This window comes from Vigna unguiculata, chromosome 9 (genome assembly GCF_037176805.1).
Source record: "Vigna unguiculata cultivar grain cowpea cultivar isolate G323 ecotype 2 chromosome 9, ASM3717680v1, whole genome shotgun sequence".
Taxonomy (NCBI): domain Eukaryota; kingdom Viridiplantae; phylum Streptophyta; class Magnoliopsida; order Fabales; family Fabaceae; genus Vigna; species Vigna unguiculata.
Genome location: NC_140800.1, coordinates 29,174,914 through 29,197,271, shown reverse-complemented (window position 1 = coordinate 29,197,271; position 22,358 = coordinate 29,174,914). Strand labels below are relative to the sequence as shown.

General features: G+C 33.6%; 1 protein-coding gene and 1 pseudogene across 1 annotated transcript; both read right to left on the bottom strand.

Annotated features, from left to right (window-relative positions):
* Positions 1-13: 13 nt before the first annotated feature.
* Positions 14-1,633, bottom strand: LOC114163607 (uncharacterized). Its single transcript, XM_085666747.1, has 3 exons — positions 1,022-1,633; positions 207-932; positions 14-106 (listed from the first exon to the last, which is right to left on the bottom strand). Exons 1-3 carry the CDS (start codon positions 1,631-1,633, stop codon positions 14-16), a joined length of 1,431 nt encoding a protein of 476 aa, XP_085522873.1.
* A 14,104-nt stretch (positions 1,634-15,737) lies between these two features.
* On the bottom strand, positions 15,738-21,861 carry LOC146883864 (uncharacterized; annotated as a pseudogene).
* Positions 21,862-22,358: the final 497 nt, after the last annotated feature.

Genomic DNA, 22,358 nt, shown 5'->3' with positions numbered 1-22,358 from the left:
GCACAAAAAGCTCTCATTTCTCAACCTTTACTTCAGAAATCAAGTGACGGAGGCCAATTGAGAGAGCAGACGTTGATGTTAAGGATGCATTCAATATATTAAGACACTGCACCAAAATAAATACGATTAGAAATTGCATGATAAAAATGGGATAAAAATTCAGACACAAAAATATGACAAAAAGATAGAAATAAAGGTACAATTACCTCCATCAATCCAATGGTAACAACCTTTTCTTTCACATCAAGGAAAGAAGTATTCAAACTCGAGATCAAATTTAAATCTGCAAAAAGAGATGACGGTGCCACCACCAAATCATCTGTTACAGAGAACATTTTTGATCCCTTCACAATACCTTTATCACTTATTCCAGGTGATTCAGAACCACTAAGTGACAAGAAATTAGAATTACTTGCATTAGCAGGTACACTCTCATCCGCTTTTAAATAATGAACAAAAGATTTCTTTCCAAAATCAATATATCGATGATACACTAAATATTTTAATTCCGATGAATCGAGAATGGGTAAAATCTGGATGCTTAATTTTAACTGCGGGAACAAGCAAGGATCAACAAGCCTGTTCTTTGCTGCTTTTGACATGAAATATAAGTTTTCATCGATACCAGATACGCTTTTGTATAATCCATCAATGCTGCCCACACAGCTATTTCCTCCCAACTTACGCACAACTCCTCCCAAAGGAAATGTCAGAAAACTTAGAACCATGTCTGCAAAATCTTTATCCCCTTGAGCGTACAAAAATTTTCCATCTGATTTTCTTATAACAAGCTTCAACTTGAATTTGATGCTACTATTGTTCTCAGCACTACGCGAGAAAAACGTGGGCGCCTGAATGATTGGTTTTTTTTCTAAAAGGAAATCTGTTAAACAAGACTTGGAAAGCAGAGAACACTTCAGCAAATCTAGCACCTGTACAAAATTTTAAGATTCATACATAAGATCAAAAATTCAAATTAAAATACGGTCTATACGCAGTGCAAGTAACGTAGATGAAGAACCTTTTTCCTGGTGACATTCACTGTAATTTCCTTCAATAAACACGGATATTTAATTCCGGAATTCTGGAGATGAGCAAAACTTGAATAATCCATAGAATTTGGCATTACAATCAAATCATCGGTTATGACAAATGTCGCAACATCATTGACAAATCCTTTGGGTGAACTTTTCAACGAAGCTTTCCGGTTTCTAAGTTTGCCACACCGACAATAAGAGTATGATGTGCAACATATTGAGTCACAAGAATATGTAGACTCGCCGCTACAGACAAAATATATTTTGGGCTGAGTGTCATCAATGTTAAGTTTGAGACTGTTGCAAAAATCTTCAGCCATGTACCTAGGATGCAATAATATTTGCTTATGATACAAAAAATTGTTATCAAGAGCTGCCACACTATGATAGAGTGAATTCAGAGAACCTATTGTAACTGGCCCCATGGTGGACTCATTTTCTACAAGTCTGGCAATGGTTCCTAAAGGCAAAGTTAAAAAACTACATAACACATCTACGAAATCTTTTTCAGCTTCGGCAAATAATACTTTGTTAGTCTCTTTGTTCACCACAAGTTTCAATGATACTTGCACATCTGCTTGAGTACCAGTAGCCATGCTTGCACCTAGCCAACGTCAAAAAACGAAAACAGATTTGTAGCAAACGATTTGAGTACTCATACTTATCACCATTGTGCTAATGAAAATTCCTTTTATCGTCCTTTTTCTAGTCATTAATTTTGAAACCATTGGGTATTGAATGCCAATTTCTTGAAACTACCACAATTTGAGTTGTTTGATGAAAAGATAGGGAAGCTTAAAATATTAATTAAAATGTAAAATTGCTATGATTGTTGACAGTAGTTGGAAATAGTATTTGAATTGTTGGAAATTACACAATGGTTTGACACTATTTCCAAAGCAATTTGTTAAGGTATTTATAATATACGACCTTTACACTTATGGAGTAGCAAATCGTCATTACTTACCTCCTAAGGTCTTTGCCTAAATGTAACTAGTCAGAAAATAAAATGCGATTTTTAACTTTCCAAGAAAACAATAAGTAATTAGGGCCATATGGCAAAACTACTTTGGAAGTTGAAAATGTACTCGCTATAGGTGAAGAAATTAACTTATTAAATTACAGAAAAATATAACTACTAAATATAAAAATTATAATTCTGTAATTCTACTTTTAGATTTTTTTAAAAGTTGTATAATCTTTTATAAGTAGTTTTATTTACTATATTATTCAATGACTATCGATCAAAATTAATTTTCAGTTATTTAAAAAAATTAATTTTTTTATTTATTAATTTAAACTAGTATTACCTTAATTTTTTTATTATAAATTTTATTATGTGTAATTATAAATAATAACAAATAAAAAATTAAAGATTATAAAGGACAATAATAAACCAAAATAAATTATAAATTAGAAGCTTACTGAAGTAAATTATCTTATTCATAGACACTTGTTTATCTCAATCAAATTAGTTATGAGTTAATAAAATAAATTAGTAACGAATTTATTGATTTTAATAAAAAAATTCTACTGATGTGCTAGTTTTAAGTAAAAATTTGCAATTTGCTTATGAATAACAATTTTGCCTAACTTGATAACAAGGGGAAATAAGAGACAGGAAATAACAAAATAACTCAATAAAATGTTATTAAAAATATGAAATTTGAGACTGATTTATCTCCCGTCAGTTTTTTCTTTGAAATTTATATCCGACCTAAATAAGTTTAAAAAGTTATTTTGTTATATTAATTATAAATATATTGGTAAATCTATAGACTTGTTTTTCAATAAAAACTAACTTCTATTATAGATTATTTTTATTTATACCTTTCAGTAAAACTAAATAAAATATGATTTTGGTTTTCTTCAGCATTTTTTAAGTTTACTTTTAATATTTTTAAAATTTTGCGTGCATTTTTTTTTGTCTTTTTAATTTTCAAATACATAACTTTTTATTTTCTATAAATGGCTTCTCTAAATATATGTATGTGTTGTGAGATGAGAGGCATTAAATTACTTTCTTTCTTTTTTAATTTAAGGGAATCAACCTGTCATAATGATAAACTATCAATATGTTTACTTAAGAAAATTGGTTAGTTTTCGATTGATATTTACAAATGAATTTGAATTTGTAGATAAATTTTAATTTGCATATAGATTTATATTACTACGTAAATTGACGATACATACTAATTCTTTTCGTATATAAATTTAAATGGAACTAATGACAGATATTCCTAAAATATATTTATATGTAAGTTTAGCATGTGGGGGTAGGAAGATTTTCGAAAGAAATAATTCATATGTAATGTTAATTTTATCTATAACTAAATATGGTTAAATATGTTTTTAGTCCTTCATCTTTAAGTGAAAATTAGAATTAGATTTTCTTTAAAACTTTAACCCAATTTAGTTTTCCAAGCTTAAAACTATGTTGATTTAATTCTTTTTAAGCAATTATTTTTTAAGTTTATTTAACTTTTTCAAACATGTCTCATGATAATTTTTTAGCTAATATTGAAGCAAAAATGTGTCAAACAGTATAAATAACTAAGATATTAACATGATTTTCAAAAGAAATAATTCATATGTAATGTTAATTCTATCTATAATTAAATATGGTTAAATATGTTTTTCATCATTCATCTTTAAGTGAAAATTGGAATTAGTTTTTCTTCAAAACTTTAACCCAATTTAGTTTCCCAACCTTAAAATTATGTGAATATTTAATCCTTTTAAGCAACTTTTTTAAGTTTATTTAACTTTCAAACGCGTTTCATGATAATTTTTTAGCTAACATTGAAGCGAAAATGTGTCAAATAGTGTAAACAACTCAAATGTTAACATGATATGCGTTTGAAACGTTAAAAAAAATTAACAAAATTTAAAAGTATTAAAACCACACACTTTTAAAGTTGGGGAACTAAATTGAACCAAAGTTTCGATAAGGGACTAATTTCAATTTTCACTGAAAGTTAAGGGACCAAAAACATATTTAACCCATCAAATAAAAACATTCCTTACATATAGATTTTACATATGGGTTAGGATAAATAATTATTAAAAAAATTAAAATTGAAAAATAAATATATTGTAATTTGTAAAGTTAGAAAGCATTTTCAAGCTGATGTAACCCTAATTTGATTGTCAAGCCAAACTGCTCTCCCAATTTCGCAAACCACTTAAAGTGCTAACTTCAACATTTTTTGTGTGCCCTAAACATAAATTTGTAGTGTTTCATATGCATTGTACCATGGTGATAAAGCGAGTTGAGGTAAGAAGAAGCTCAAGCTCGATTGAGGACTTCACTACTTTACCCGATGAGAAAGGTTGCTTGATTATTCCTTGTAACTTTATATGGTGTGATTTTCTTATACTAACATTTTTGTTTGGTTTCATGGGATTCAACTAAGAAGAGGCCATTAATGAGAAAGTTTGTTTTAGGGGATTCTTATGTCTATGTAAAGGTATGTGAGTTTGACCTATTTATTTGTCCTCAAAGCGTTTGAAAAAATATTCATTGTTCCATCCATTGCAAATGTACTTGCATTTCTTGTCGTAGGTTGATTCTCAAGTTTTGAAAAACCTAGGTTTGTTTGTCCTAACACAGTGCAATTAGGTCCAAGCCCTCTTCCCCAAGTAACCATTTGTAACATGTAGTTTGCAAATAATAATTTTTTTAATCAAGTATATTCACTAATAATTTTGTTTTACCAACTGAGAGTATCGTAGACAAGTTGGTAGTGGATGTTGGGTGCAAATAATCAAGTAAATGAGGTGATGCTTTGTAGTAGGTAGACAAGTGTGTTGTTGGTGCAAATATTGTATTTAACTACGTCATATAGGCTACAGATTTAAGAAACACGTAGCTCATAAAATGGTGGTGGCATTTTTGCCATTTTTGGCAAGGTATAGGCTACGGTTCAAATAAAATTGTAGTTTATACTCTGGTAGTCAAAATATAAGCTATGATTTTTTCAGAGAATAGTAACTTATACTTCTTTGAATAGGATTAATTTCAACATGTTCTACTTGATATGTGTATAACATTGTTGCCTTATGTCGATGCACCTTTGTTTACAAGTTTTGTCTCTCGTTCTTTCTCTTCCTCTTTTTCTCTCAGCCTCATTTTCTCTCTTCCTTGCTTTCTTCCTCCATTCACATGTTCATCATCGCCGTGTTTAAATATCTTTCTTGTTTCCACTTAAGTTTTTTAAAAGAGATTTTTGTTTGTTGTCTTCGTTCAGCAGTTAAAATTGTTTAAGTGAAAATGCCTAAACAAAGGCGATTTGGAAGCACGTGAAAATATTCTTAAGAAAGGAGGCACATAAAATTGTTTAGGTGCAAAGATTCTTAACAAGCACGTGAAAATGCAGCAGCAAAACCCTAAGAAAGGAAGAGAAGAGCCGTGTGGAAGTCTCTTATTGGACAATTAGAACATCAAATGGGTCAAAGTTTGGTCAAATGGTCAAAGAAGAGGGGTTAAAGTGCAAATATTGATATATTTGGATTTATCTACAACTTTGGATTACAGATCTGAAAAGGGCTGATTTGGAAAATTAATGCAAATATTAGTTGGTGATAATTTATCAAATATCTTTAAGTAATGAACTTATTTAATTATATCAGAAATTATCAACCAACTGCATTTGTCAAATAGTTTTAAAATTGATTATATCTCTCTAAATATTTTTAGATATTCATAACAACTATAAAGATAAATGATATTTATTATTATTTTAAAGATATTTGAGAAATTTTAGCAAGAGAATAGCCCATTCCAAGTCCTATATAAAGAGACCATGGGGAAGCAGAAAAGATAAGCTTGAAACTTCAGAGTTTAGGAACCAACTACATAAGTTTATTTTCCTTTTATTACTGTTGTGGTTTTCATTTATCTATAGCTTCTATCTTTGAATCACGTAAAAAGTAATGATTTACATGCTAGCTAAGTAGTGAAGTGTTTAAATCTATATGCATGTTGATCATATGAGTCAAAGGGTTTTTAAATCTAATTGAGACTTTACTTTGATTTTATTTAGAAACTTTCATGTGATTAAATGAGTTTTTACCAATAATTGGGACTTTACTTTGGTTAAAGGTATTTATTCTAACTAAAATTAGTCAAGACTTTACTTTGATTAATTAAGCTTTTTATTTGGTGAAGAGACAAAAGAATAGACATTATTAGATATAGTAAAATTTAATTGAGATTGTACTTTGGTTGAATTTACTATGAATAAGTTCTCACTTTTAATTGAGATTGTACTTTGGTTAAAAGTGAGACCAACACATCAATCACATTGTGCACATACTCGACCATGGCCTTAGGGATATCATATGCTTCCACAATCTTGCCGACTCTTGGTCAAACCTCTACGAACATCCACGCTCGTAGTCCAACCTCTACGAACCTTCCCGCTCGTAGAACAACCTCTACAAACCTCCCCGCTCATAGTCCAAAATGCATGAACACATCCTGTTATGAACCTCCCCGCTCATAACATCCTCAAGTGTGAGCACGGAACATACAAACCTTTCCGTTCGTATTCCCACACAAGAGTACATTCAATACGAACCTCCACGTCCGTATTAATCACATATTTCCAACTCCATTATGAACCTCCCCGCTCGTAATCCATTCAAGCATATCCAAGACCAAGGACCATCACCACGAGGCATGAAAAACACACCAAAATGAAAATTGCCTTTAAAGCATCGCTTTGCACAGCCTAAGCACCACCAGGCGATGTCGCGTTGCAGACTGCATGGCGGTAGAACAACGTCGTTGGGCGCCACACCTTCCAAGGATCTCTCTGGTTCACCTATCGCCTGGTGGTCCAATCTGGATTGCCAAGTGCTACACCAGTAGCGTGAAACTTCTGGTTTAAGGGTCCAAAACAATGTCCAAACACACCAATCATTCAAAGTACATATCCAAAATGCAATTGCACATATATGATTATCATAACATGACTCCAAAACACACAGCCATACATCCTATGCATTCACCACTAAAAATCATATCAACACATGTAATACTAAATAATCCTTCATACTCATAGTGTAATTCACCCAAAGGAAATAAAACAGTGCATACCCCATACATAGTTATAACTTAGTCAAAACAATACATGCAATAACCCATTTGATCCAACCCTTCAAACCAACCCAAGTTTAACTTGCACACTCACTCTCATTATGCACTAAACTACCACACAAGAGGAATTCAACCTTAAGCCATCAACATCATACGCAATCACATTTAAACATTCACAAACAGTCCCAACTCGTCCAACCTACATCACCCACACATAATAAAACACACTACTATGCTCTACGTGTCGCCTAACGGTGCATTCCTACTGCTAGGCAATGCATTAGAATGCATTTATAATTCAGATTTTCCCCACCTCCGAGAAATCCTGAAACCATCCAAAAGTATGATCCATTCATTCAATTGCACGAAATATGCAGTCAAGGATGCTTCTAGATTCATACATATGTTCAATTATACTTAAACAAACACACAATCACAACAATCTTAATCTAAACATCATGCTTTCAATTTATCCCCAAGCCCAATATTAACCCTCATGCTTGTTCATGCAACAATTCACCCAAGCTTTTTCATGCAACAATTCACCCAAGATCAATATGCAATAACATTTCAATATTTCACATCAGAAATCATTCAATTAGAACGAAGAAAATATATATAGGAAATCAACATTGCTTTCGCACCAACAAAACGTAGAAAATTACTCCACAACGCTCGCATCGCCTGGCAGGCCCATTACTACCCCCAAGTTATTTCTGGATAAATCTCAGAAAATGACCTCCCTCTTCATGCGTCGCTTGGTGAGCCAAGAACACCGCTACGCAATTTCTGGGTAGAAACCTAAAAACATGGTTTTTCAGCGAAAAGCGAAAGGGAAAAGAGGTTTCATGCATTCAACACACCACAAAACATACAATTCATTAAAGAAACACATAAGTAGAGCTCCGCTTACCTGGATTCCCCACTCCAAAAGCACTTTTAAACTCCTTCTTGATCCAAAATTGATCCCACCTTAGCCTTCATCACCAAGAACCCTCACTAATCCTTTTTGCACTCTTTGGGTCATGAAATTTTGATCTCCTAGTACCTACTCTAGCTCCCATCCAAGTTGATCAGCCATGGAGGTTTCCTCCACGAGTGGGTTTGCTCCCAAGCTTGGACAGTCAACTTGGTTATCAACAATGGAGTTTTCCCTCCCATGGAGTTTTTCTCTTGAAGCTCAACTACCATTCTAGATCTTGTGGTTTCTTAGCAATGAGGGTTTCCTCAAATGTTGCTCAACATCAATATCACTACTCAGCCTCATGCTCTTATTTTGGATTTTCTCATTTTATTTCTTCTGGATGAGTTGCAACTTTGTGGCTTAGCACCAACTTCTTAATTTCCTTCTTTTTTCTGCAAAAACAACTCAAATATGTTAAATTCCACTTTTTATAACCTTTTCACTCCTCATTCTGTATTTCAATGCAAAGGGGGTCATGTTAATGAATTTTACATTGAATTTTTGCAAGATAAGTGTCTATGTGATATATAATTTTACTAAAACTAGACACTTATCAGGTACCAATATCAACTTACACCAGTATCAACTAACATTGTCAATAGAAAGAAAAAACTTATAGTATCCTTCATTAAAAGCCTAAAGTTTCACTAAAAATCATCCTCAGAGAAAAGGGAATTACTCGCTTCTAGGACATGGCAATACAACACTTTGACAAGGAACATAATAAGGAGGATCGCTAACTTGATCTAAACTTCATACATGAAATACAAGAAGAGGCATGTGGGATAAAAAATACCCTAAAAGCAAGATATGTGGTTGAGCTGAATTTTATATGAGAAATTTGAGAAGAGGCCCATGGTATAAAAGCAAGATATACGAAAAAGCTAAATTTTATATGAGAAGCACGAGAATAGGCTCGTGACATGAAAAATACCTCTAAAGCAAGATATGACGCAAATATGAATTTTATATGAGAAATACGATACAAGGCCCATGACATAAAGAATATCTCAAAAGAAAAATATGTGGCGGAGCAGAATTTTATACGGGAAGTAAGGGAAAAGGCCCCTGACATTAAAATAACCTCGAAAGCAAGATATGTGGTGAAGTTGAATTTTATATGAGAAGTGTGGGAAAATGCTTGTGGCATAAAAACACCTCAAAACCAAGATATACGACGGAGTTGAATTTTATATGAGAAGTACGAGAGGAGGCTCATGGCATGAAAAATACCTCAAGAGTAGCACAATGTTATAACACAAGAGAATTCCAAAAATCAGAACTACTCTTCAAAAAGCTCGACGAAGCTCGGTAAATCCAATCCTTAGTGTTTGATTATGGGCTTATCTAGAAAACACTATAAGTACCTTACCAGTAATAAAGACATAACTATAGAGGTAGGAAAACCTTTCAAGTTAAGGCATTGGTTGGGTGTCATAACTATGGAAGAGTTTTTAGGAATAAAATTGCTAATAAAGACTAGATTGCACAAGTGTTAGTAGACAGATTTATGAATGTGGGTGTAATGACAATGAGTTAAATTATTGATGAAATCAAGAAGACATACAGTGTAGGCATAACTCCTTGGAGGGCTAGAAAAACAAAATAAATTGCAATGGACGGTTTGGTGGGGGATGGACAACGTCAAAGTGGTCATTTACATGATTATGTTGCTAAATTGCTGAGAGTTAAGGCTGAAAATTTCAAGATTAAGATAAATCAACCTCAACCTAGTCTGCCACAGATTTGGCTGTTTTTACATGTGCTTAGCGGGTTGTAAGGCTTGTTCTTGGCTGGGTGTAGGCCCTTTATAGGTGTTGATGGTTGCCCCTTGAAAATAACTTATGGTGGTCAATTGTTGGTTGTAATGGGCAGGGACCCTAGTGACCAATATTATCCATTGGCTTTTGCTGTGGTTGAGAATGAATGCAAAGAGACGTGGAGGTGGTTTCTAACATTCTTGTTAGAAGATATTGGAGATATTGAAAATCATCGTTGGGTATTCATCTCAGATCAACAAAAGGTAAAGTAATTACATCAACCAAAAGTTAAGACAATCATAATTAATTGATGTTTTTTTTCTTATTTAGAGCTATACTTTTTTGTAGAGACTTATGATTGTCTTTGATGAAATTTTGGATAGGGTAAAACATCGTTTCTATTTAAGGCACCTGTATAGTAATTTCAGGAAGAAATTTGGTGGTGGGGTAGTCATCAGAGACCTTATGATGGGGGCAACAAAGGCTACTTTCTACGTAGGTTGGAAAAAAATGGGTTAGTTAAGAAATGTTAACCTTGAAGCATATAATTGGTTAGTTGCCATTCCTAGAAGTTCATGGTGTAAACATGTATTCAACATTTATCCTAGATGTGATGTTTAAATGAATAACATGTCTGAGTCATTCAATAGTACTATTTTATTGGCTAGAGATAAACTAATCATTAGTATGATAGAATGAATTAGATCATACACAATGAGTAGATTTGCAACACTTAGAGAAAAGTTGAATGCATATTCGGGTACTGTTATGCCTAAGCCTAAAAAAAGGCTTGATAAGGAAGTGGAAAAAGTGGGAATTGGCTTTTAGTCTAGGCAAGGGGTGCTATGTTTGAAGTCACGCAAGGGTTCACCATGGAGAAGTTTGTGGTTGATCTAAGTAGCATAGTTGCACTTGTTATTTTTGGGATTTGGTGGGCATTCCTTGTAGACATGTTGTGGTAGCAATTAACAACAAGATATATAAAAAATATGCTTATCAGGCTTGTTATAGCCCAAAAATTACCCCAATCAATGGAAAACAACTTTGACCCAAAAGCAACCAACCTGAACTACTCCCATCCATCTACAAAACACCACCTGGCAAGCCAAAAAAACTAATAAGAAGGGAAGTCGATGAACATGTTAGTCATTCCAAACTTTCAAAGAAAAATATCATCATGAAGTGTAGCAGGTGTAAGCAATTCAGACTTAATATCAGAAGGTGTAGAAAGGGGATGAGAACTAGAAAGGTAACAAATCATGCGTTTTTTTGTTTTGAATGAATTTTTTTTACAAAATACAATTTTGAATGTTGAATACATACCCAATTGACAGGGTAACACACAAAGAACTCCAATTGCCACTAGAGCTAGCAACGCTGTTGGACCATCAAACCAAAGTTGCAGTAGTAGAAGGAGATCCACACCCATGTTTGCAGCCAACATGAACCAAGGAGAAAGAGCACCAATAACATGGCAGTACAAGTATTAGGGTCTCAAGCAAGTAGTACTACAACTTGTGCACAACCCATGTGAAAATCAATGAAGAATCCAACTTTTTGTTGCTTTATTAAAGACATATGTAATAGATTAAGACTTTTGTAACATTGGGCATAGTGATAGTGGACAACTATTTTGTTTTGGAGCACTTGTACTTCATTATTTTAGTTAAAGTTATGGACCTTTTGTCTGTTGTGGACCACTTTTGCATCATTGTATTCAATTCAAGGAAATGCTTTTGTTATTCCTTTATTCAATGGTGACAAAGTTTCTTTGTTGAAATTACTGTTGCTTTTGCTATTTCTCTTGTCATAAGTGTAGTTCAATGCTTTTGCTTTGTTCAAATGTCATGAATGAGGAAGGTTATAATAATGGGGTTGGAAGCTCAATAATTTTGTTGCGCAAACCTGTTCAATATTTTTTTGTTATGAATGGAAGATGGATGTTACTAATGGTTCAGCTCTTATTCATTGATAAAGTGTTTTGAATGAAAACGTTCATTCTATTTCTTATGCAATACACGATATACTATTGTTTAAGTCAAATTTTTTCGTTCAAAATTACTGTATGATACTATGAAATTGGTAAAAAACAGGACATTAAATCAGAACATATTTCATGGAATTCATTAATACCAAACATTTTCCAAACTGAATTATTTTATACACAAGTTAATACATAAGTAATCATTGTTGTAACTAATGGCTAATTTGATAGTGGATTTCATCTGTGTAACCTTAGAACGCAAATATCAGAAAGGTCATGGCAAATATCATATTCTCATATTCTCACCAATACAAAACACTTCCCCACAAAAGTTACCTCACACAACATTAACCCTTCAAGTTTAATACATAAGTAATCATTGCTGCAAGTAAGAAGTACAAAACTAATTATAATTAACTTTCAACAACACCATAACGATAAAGACAATTGTTGACACCCACAACAAAATCAATAAAATTTGCAGAAATTTCACAATTTTGTCCTTTTCCAAACAAACTTCATCTTCTTTAACTTTTTTTTCCTCCGCTAGATTCAAATTCATATTCTTTCCATTCAAATGTAGATTCCTTTTCATTAACCCATTCGAAATAATTACATTAGGAATTGGACTGCAAAAAAAGGAACCCATTACAACAGAAACCAAATCAATCTCGAGTAAAAGTGATGGAATTCGTCACTTATAGCCCATTTTCTACATCTCCAAAATAATATGCTTTTGTTCTTCATAGTAGTTGCCTTTAGGAGTAACAATCTTTCCCCATACCCACACACTTTCGATGTTAGTTCTGAAGAGGACGCACAACTTTGCAACATTTTCAAACTACCGTTCCTTTGTGTACAATGAAATCCAAGCAATTCAAAATGTTAGGAACCAAAATAGATCAACCTTTAAACGGGGGACGAAAACCAAAATCATTCAATACTTGAGGGACGAGAAAAACATAATTAACCCAAAAATAATCATAGTCATATCCTTTTGTAGACCTAGTGTTAAATGAAAGACAATAAGTGTAAGTGTGTTTACCCAATGCAAACGAGGTATATAAAATACATAGAGCATATGATGGTGGAACGTTATTAGGAAGCGTTAGTAGGAAGGGTTGTGCCATACGCTAAGTTTTCAAATTGCATGTTTGTCGCGTTGTGAGGGTGTCTTGTTGATGGTGGAGCTGTGATTTAAAAAACAAATGAATAGGGGGTTATGAGAGGGATAAAGGACTTAATACGTGTAACTTTGTGCTTGACTTGTTTTGGGAAAACCATGCATAAGTAAGAAATCCAAATCACGAAGGTACATTTTTAAGCAAATTATTCGTCTCTCTAAAATTATTCTCATCGTTTCTCCTGCACTTCTCTCTAGAACTGACCATTGCCCATACATTTGATTCAAGATGAGAAATTAATTTTGCATTCGTGGTGAGAAGAGTATCTTGAGAGTTGATTACAATTTTAATTAAGCTAAGTCCCTTCTAATTTTTCTTGGTTTGGTTGGTTTCGAGTAATGGATGTAAGTGGGTCATGCTTTGTATTCAGATTTTTTATATTAAATATGTCTATACAAACTTTTTATATTAAACCGATAAATTTTTGAATTCGATCAAACACCAATAAATTTCATTTTTAATTCAATTTAATTTAACTCTTTGTTTAATAAGATAAGAATAAATTTAAACTAAAAATAACAAAAATGTTGCTTACGTTAAATTTCATTCAAGTTTAAAGTTCTGATCTTCCAGCTTCCAAAACTTAAAACACTAATAAACGAAAACTGAAATGCATGGTATATGTGTCAAAACACAATGCATACAAAAAAAGGACTTTTAATAAAATACCGCATATAAAAATCCACTGTAAAATTCAGAGGTAGATAACATTTCAAGATGTTATAAATATATATATATATATATATATATATATATATATATATATCAGAGTTGAATTGAAGATCTAACGGGGTGATTAAAATGGGAACAAATTTCAGAACCCTTTACTTCAGAAATCATATGACCGAGGGCAGTTGTGAGAGCATATGTTGATGTCAACAATGCCTTCAATATATTAAGACACTGCAACAAAGTAACTGCCCGACGAGAAATTAAATGATAAAAATGGAATGAAAATTCCAACAAAATGTAAAGAATTGGTACAAGTACAATTACCTCCATAAGACCAATAGTAACAACCTTTTCTTTAACATCAAGGAAAGAAGTATTGAAAAACGGATGATTATATTTAACGAAAATGATATTTAGACACAAAAAGTGGAATCATTTTTGACACAGGGCCCATGTAGTATTTAATTTTAATTCAAAGTTTAAAAAACGTCGAAAATTGAATCAACGCACGTGTGGGTCAAAATTTAAAGAGGGAAAATTGTTCTCCCAAATCCAAAATGTACACTCTATTCTTCCATCACCACGACACACTCCTTCTTCGTTTTCTACCCATGGGTTCCTTCCATTGGAGAAAGACGCAGGCTTGATAAAATAACTTCACCATTTCAGAGAGAGAATGACCACCATCGCCACCAAAACAATGTTCGTCGAGTGGGTTGCCTTTGCCATGGAGTAGAACGACAAGGTACGAAAAGCGGAAATGTGTGACTAAGAGAAGGTTTCGTGTTGGTAGCCTTAGATATCATTTTCGATTACAGTAATAACACCACCTTCTTTGGATGGTGACCATGAAAAAAAGTCTCCTAAGTGGGGAGTTATGATGATAAAAGTGGGGAGTTATGATGTGACCAATGGAAATCGTTTTGTCTTATATTTTGTCCACACTAAAAATTTAGTGGTGACATTTAATTGTTTTGTTTTTTTTAAGTACTACAACTGATGATAAAAATAACCAACATAACTCCTCACTTTTACCATCACAACTCCACACATAGGTCATAAGTAACGTAGGAGAATTTTTTACATGACCACCATCAAAAGTAGGTGTTACTGAATTTAGTGATAATGGAAATGTTTTTGTCTTATATTATGTCCACACTGAACATTTGGTGTTGACATTATATTTTTTTTTTCTTTATGTACCGTAATTGATGACCAAAATATCCAATATAACTCCCTACTTTTACCATCACAACTCCCTACATAGGTCACAATTAACTTAGCAGACTTTTTTTCATGAACACCATCCAAAGAAGGTGTTATTGAATTTAATGGCAATATAAATCATTTTGTCTTATATTTTTCCACACTGAACATTTAGTGGTGACATTTAATTTTTTTGTTTTTTTAAGTACTTCAACTGATGACCATAATAACAAACATAACTCCCTACTTTTACTATCACAACTCCCCACATACATCATAAGTAACTTAGGAGACTTTTTTTCATGATCACCATCCAAAGAAGGTGTTATTACTGCAATCCAAAATGATATTTAAGGCTACTAACACGAAACCTTCTCTTAGTCACAAATTTTCGCTTTTCGTACCTTCTCATTCTATTCCATGGCAAAGGCAACCCACTCGACAAACACTGTTTTGGTGGCGATGGTGGTCGTTCTCTCTCTGAAACGGTGAAGTTATTTTATCAAGCCTGCGTTTTTCTCCAATGGAAGGAACCCATGGGTAGAAAACGAAGAAGGAGTGTGAAGTGGTGATGGAAGAATCAAGTGTACCTTTTGGATTTGGGAGAGCAATTTTCCCTCTTTAAATTTTGACCCACATGTGCGTTGATTCAGTTTTCCATGTTTTTTAAACTTTGAATTAAAAATTAAATACTACGTGGGCCCTGTGTCAAAAATAAGTCCACTTTTTGTGTCTAAATATCATTTTCGTATATTTAAATCTGCAGTACGATGCTACCACCAAATCATCAGTAAGAACTAACATTCTTGCTCCATTCACAATACCTTTCAAACTTTTTGCAAATGATCCGCAATCAACTAGTGTCATAAATCTAGAACCAATTGTATTAACAGGAATGCTCTCACCCCCTTTGTATAGATAGAAGATGAGATATTCTTTTACCGTTAATATATTGACCATAAAAAAATACTTTAATTCCGATAGATAGACAATAGGTAATATCTGCTTGCTTGATTCCAATTGGGATCGAATGAGGATCAACAAGCTTGTTCTTTACTGCTTCTGACACGAAATATAGGTTTTCCTTGAAATCAGTTATGCTCTTGTATAATCCATCAATGTTGCCCAATGAACTATTCCCTCCAAACTTACTTACAACTCCTCCCAAAGGAAAGGCCAGAAAACATAAAAGTATTTCTACAAACTCTTTTTCTCCTTGAGCATACAAGGTTTTGCCATCTGATTTTCTGATAACTAGCTTCAATGCCAAATTGATTACTCTATTATTCTCAACACTAGATGAGGAAAAGGCTGGCCTCTTAATGATTGTTTTTTTTTTCTAGAAACAAATCTGTCAAACATGACTTCGAAAGCAGAGAACACTTCAGCAAATACAACACCTGTACAAAATTTGGATACTCAAGCATAAGATCAAAAAGTAAAATTAGAATAAGGTATACGTAGAGTAAGTGATCTAAAAAAGTATCCATTTAGGAAACTCAAATGTAAATGAAGAACCTTTTTCTTGGTAAATTTCATTGTAATTTTCTTCAACGAAGACGAACCTTTTATTCCCGAATTCTGGATGTGAGCAAAGCTTGAATAATACACAGAATTTGGAATTACTATCAAATCATCGGTGATGATATAACTCACATCATCATTGACGAATCCATTGGCTGAACTTTCCAAGAAAATTGTCCCGTTAATAGGTTTGCCACAACGACAATTAAAATTTAGTGTGCAACTTATCAAAGCAGTACAACAATAGAAACGATAGTCGCTACAAACAAAGTATTTTTTGGGCGGAGTGTCATCAACATTAACCTTAAGTGTGTTACAAAAATCTTCTGCCATGTTCCTCGGATGCAATAGCATTTCCTTATATTCATGTTCCAATAAACAATTGTCGTCAAGGGCTCCCAAACTATGATAGAGTGAATTCAGAGAACCTATTAAAGTGTAATGCAAATTCTAGAAGAATCTAGAAAATCCTAAGATAAAAGTATTGAAATGTAATGAAAGTTCTAGAACAAAGTAGACAAATCTAAGATAGGAAGAAAATATCAAGAACATTCTACATAGGCAAAAATCTAGAACATTTCACACAAGTTGTGGCTAGCACTTTCTAGAATACTCTATAGGTCTATAAATACCCATGTACTCAATCATTTGATGAATGACAAAAACTAAGACCACATCTAACACACCACTCACTACTACAACTACATACTTCTTCCAACTACAAATTCCACATTTTACTATCTTCACAATTTTCTCTATCCCATCAACTATTCCTTTCACAACCTCAAAATACTATCAGTGGTACCAGAGCTACATTCGGTCATCTACTGGGCGTAGATAAATTTTTCAACTACTTCAAAAAAACTAGAACTCAATTTATACTACTTCCAAAATATTTTCTCAACCCATGGCCATTACCAATCAAACATCATCAATTCTAGTACCTATTTTCACAGGAGAAAATTATGATTTTTTGAGTGTCAAAATGAAGACATTCTTTCGCTCCAAGACTTATGGACATTATAGAAGAGGGATTCACTATTCCAGAAGACACTCCACTCTTACTACAGCTCAAAAGAAGGAGTTGAAGGAAAACAAATAAAAGGATTCAAGGGTTTTATTTTCTCTTCAACAAGCAATTGATGACACAATCTTTCTGAGAATAATAGGTGCCACAAGTGCAAAGCAAGCTTGGAACACAATACAGAAGAGTTTCAAGGAAGTGATGAGGTACGCAATGTTAAACTTCATTCTCTAAGACGAGAGTTTGAATTAATAAGAATGAAATAATCTGAGACCATTAAAGACTACTATTCTAGAATAAAGGAAATAGTCAGTCAGATGAGAGCCTATAGGGAAACTATTCTTGACAAAAAAATCGTTGAGAAAATTTTAATTTCTATTTCCCAAAAATATGATGCAATCGCAATCGCGATTGAACAAACAAAAGATTTGGCCACATTGTCAGTAACACAACTAATGGGCTCTCTTGAAGCTTATGAACAAAGATTGAAAAGGCATGAATAAGACTCAATCAAAAATGCCTTTCAATCAAAACTAAAATTACGGTCTCAGAATAAAGAATATGAAGGAAATAAAAGTATATGAGAAATTTCTAGAAATAAAGAAAATTCTAGAAGCTTCCCTATGACCCGTCAAGGAAAATATCCCCCATGTGGCATATGTAAAAAGACAAGTCACATGGAAAAATATTGTTGGCATCATGGAAAACCTCAATGTTAGTACTGCAAGAAATTTGGCCACGTAGAGAAGTATTGTTGTAATAAAAATAAGCATCAAGCAAACTTTGCTGAAGAACATAATCAGGAGCAACGCTTATTTTATGCCAATCAAGAATCTCCTAGCGGAGGAGAAAGTTGGTACTTGGATAGTGGATGCAACAATCACATGGCCAAAGATCAAAGCATCTTCAAAGACATTGATAAATCTGTCAATGTCAAAGTTCGACTAGGAAACGGTGCCACAGTGGAGTCTCAAGGCAAAGGAACTGTCATGGTGGAGACAAAGAAAGGTATGAAATTCATCAAGGATGTTTTACTGGTTCCCAATCTTAAAGAGAATCTTTTAAGTATTGGCAAAATGATGGAGAATGGATATTCTCTCCACTTTGAGAAAGATACATGCAAAATTTATGACAGTAGAAAGATAGAAATTGGCCAAGTAAAAATGGAGAAGAGAAATAGAAGTTTTCCCATAAGCTTCAAACATGAAACTAATATTGCCATGAAGGTAGAAGTTGATGACTCATGGCTTTGGCATAAGAGATTTGGCCACTTCAACACACATGCCTTAAAGCTTCTATATCAGAAAAACATGATGAGAGATCTTTCATGCTTGAAAGAGAATAATGAATCATGCGAAGGATGTCTCCTTGGTAAACAACATCGATTAACATTCTCGACGGACAAAGCATGGAGAGCAAAAGACTTACTAGAGTTTATCCATACTGATGTTGCGGACCCATGAGGACGTCTTCATATCACAACAATAGGTATTTCATCCTCTTCATTGATGACTTCTCTAGAATGACATGGGTCTATTTCTTAAAGGCAAAGTCAGAAGTCTTTGGAATATTCAAGAAATTCAAGGCCTTTGTCGAGAAGCAAAGTGGAAAACAAATAAAAGTACTAAGAAGTGATAGTGGAAAGGAATACACATCTTGCGAGTTTGACAAATTCTGCGAAGATGAAGGCATAGAGAGACAACTCACAGTCGCATATACTCCACAACAAAATGGTGTTAGAAAGAAAAAATCGCACAATCATGGAGATGGCAAGATCAATGCTAAAAGAGAAAGGTATGCCTAACACTTTTTGGGCTGAAGCAGTCTACACTGTAGTTTACATTTTAAACAGATGTCCAACTAAGACAGTCCAAGACAAGACTCCTATTGAAGCTTGGAGTGGAAGAAAGTCATCAGCTAAACACCTACGAGTATTTGGATCTATCTGCTACATACATGTTCCTGATCAAAGGAGGCACAAGCTTGAAGACAAGACTATACGAGGAATATTCTTGGGATATAGCACACAATAAAAAAGCTATCGAGTTTAGAACCTACAAACAAAAGAGCTCGTCATTAGTCGAGATGTTGAAATTGATGAAAATGCTTCTTAAAATTGGGAAGAAGAAAAAGTCATTAAAAGCAACATTTTAGTCCCAGTGCAACAATATCAAGAAGAAATTCAAGAAGAGGCAGAAGCTTCAGGTACGCCTTCTCCACCTCCACTAGAAGATTCTTCACCAGAATCCACTCCAAGACGAGTAAGATCTTTGGTAGACATATACGAAACCTGCAACATGGCCATGATTAAGCCTAACTGCTATGAGGAAGCATCAAAGAAAGAAGTATAGGTCAAGGCTATGGAAGAAGAGGTTAAAATGATTGAGAAGAATAACACTTGGGAGCTCGTAAACTGTTCTCAAGGAAAAGACATCATTGGATTGAAATGGGTATATAAAACAAAGCTCAATCCTGATAGAACTATACAAAAGGATACTCACAACAACCAGGATTCAACTACAATGAGACATTTGCTCTAGTCGCACTACTAGATACAATAAGAGCTCTAATAGCCCTAGCAGCACAAAAAGAATGGAACATCTATCAACTAGATGTCAAATCAGCCTTTCTAAATGGAGTGCTCGAAGAAGAGATTTATGTTGAACAACCTCAAGGCTTCATCAATAAAGGCAATGAAGGCAAAGTACTAAGACTAAAAAAAGCCTTATACGGCCTGAAGCAAGATCCTCGAGCATGGTATAGCAAGATTGATCAATACTTCATCGATCAAGGATTCAGGAGGAGCCAAAGTGAGCCAACACTATATATTAAATCACAAGGTCAGTATCACCTCATTGTCTCCTTATATGTCAATGATCTTATCTATACAGGAAACAATTTAGAGAAGATGAAAGAATTTAAAGAGACATGATGAAGACATTTGAGATGACCGACCTTGGGTTGATGAACTATTTCCTCGATATAGAGGTGAAACAACAAGAAGACAACATATTTATCTCTCAAACGAAATATATTGAAGCCCTATTGAAGAAGTTCAAGATGTATGATTGTAAACTTGTCGCTACTCCATTGGTGGTAAATGAGAAGCTACAAAAAGATGATGGAGCACAAGAAACAGATGCATCACGCTACAAGAGTTTGATTGGAAGTCTCTTATCTCACAGCCACAAGACCAGACATTATGTATGCTACAAGTCTTCTATCAAGATTCATGCAAAAGCCAAGTCAGATTCATTATGGAGTAGGGAAAAGAATTTTAAGATATCTACAAGGTACAAAGGAGTTTGGAATATGTTAGAAAACCATGACTAACTCAAGGATGATTGGCTACACCGATAGTGATTGGGCAGGATCAATAGATGACATGAAGAGCACCTCAGGCTATGCTTTCTCGCTTGGATCGGGAATATTTTCTTGGGCATCAAAGAAGCAAGCAATCGTGGCACAATCAACAGCTGAAGCAGAATACGTGGTTGCTACTGAAGTAGAATATGTGGCTGCTGTTGAAGCAACAAGTCAAGCTATATGGCTTCGAAAGATATTCAAAGATATGGGAGAAAACCAAAGTGGACCTACTACAATCAACTGTGACAATAAATCAGCTATCGCAATGACGAAGAACCCAGTACATCACAGTAGAACAAAAACACATAGCAATTAAATATGATTTCATTAGAGAAGCAGAGACAAATATGGAGATCCAACTTGAGTACTGCACAATAGAAGACCAAATTGCAAATATTTTTACAAAGGCACTACCAAGACCAAGTTTTGAACTACTACGCGTTATTCTTGGAGTTACCGAATTTGCATCAAGGAGGAGTATTATAGTGTAATGCAAATTCTAGAAGAATCTAGAAAATCCTAAGATAAAAGTATTGAAATTTAATGAAAGTTCTAGAACAAAGTAGAAAAGTCTAAGATGGGAAGAAAATATCAAGAACATTCTACTTAGGCAAAAATCTAGAACATTTTACATAAGTTGTGGCTAACACTTTTTAGAATACTCTATAGGTCTATAAATACCCATGTACTCAATCATTTGATGAATGACAAAAACTAAGACCACATCTAACACACCACTCACTACTACAACTACATACTTCTTCCAACTACAACTTTCACATTCTACTATCTCCACAATTTTCTCTATCCCATCAACTATTCCTTTCACAACCTCAAAATACTATCAGAACCGATTGTAATTGGCCGACAATGGACTCATTTTCCACAAGTCTGGTAATTGTTCCTAAAGGCAGCGTTAAGAGGCTACACAAGACATTTACGAAGTCTTTTTCAGCTTCTGCAAATAATACTTTGTTGGTCTCTTTGTTCACCACAAGTTTCAATGACACTTGCACATCTTCTTGAGTAGTAGCCATACAAGAACAAGCGAACGGTAAAGAAGGAAAATTCGCACAAGAAGTTGGAACTCTATATTAACTCGAAGCAAAGCGTTTATGTAACTCTAGTTTTGACAAATGATTTGAGTATTCATATTTATAAGCATAGTGTTAACGAAATATTGGCTATTAAAATATTAATCAATAAGTAAAATTCTTAGAAGATTATTTGAAAAGGTAGGAATATGTTGGAAATAGAGATAGTAGTTGAAGTGTTGTAAAAAGAAAGGCGTGGGTTGAAATTAAAGAATAGATGGCTGCGTTAATGGCACTATTTCCATAGCAATTCATTAAGGTATATATGATATACGACCTTTTACTCTTACCGAGTAGCAAATCACCATTACTGTTTTTTTTTTTTTTTTTACTTTTTCAAGAAAACAAAAGTAATTAAGATCATATGGTAAAACTACTGAGAAAATGAACATATTAAATTATAACTATTAGAAAAAAAACGAAAATATAAAAGTGACTTA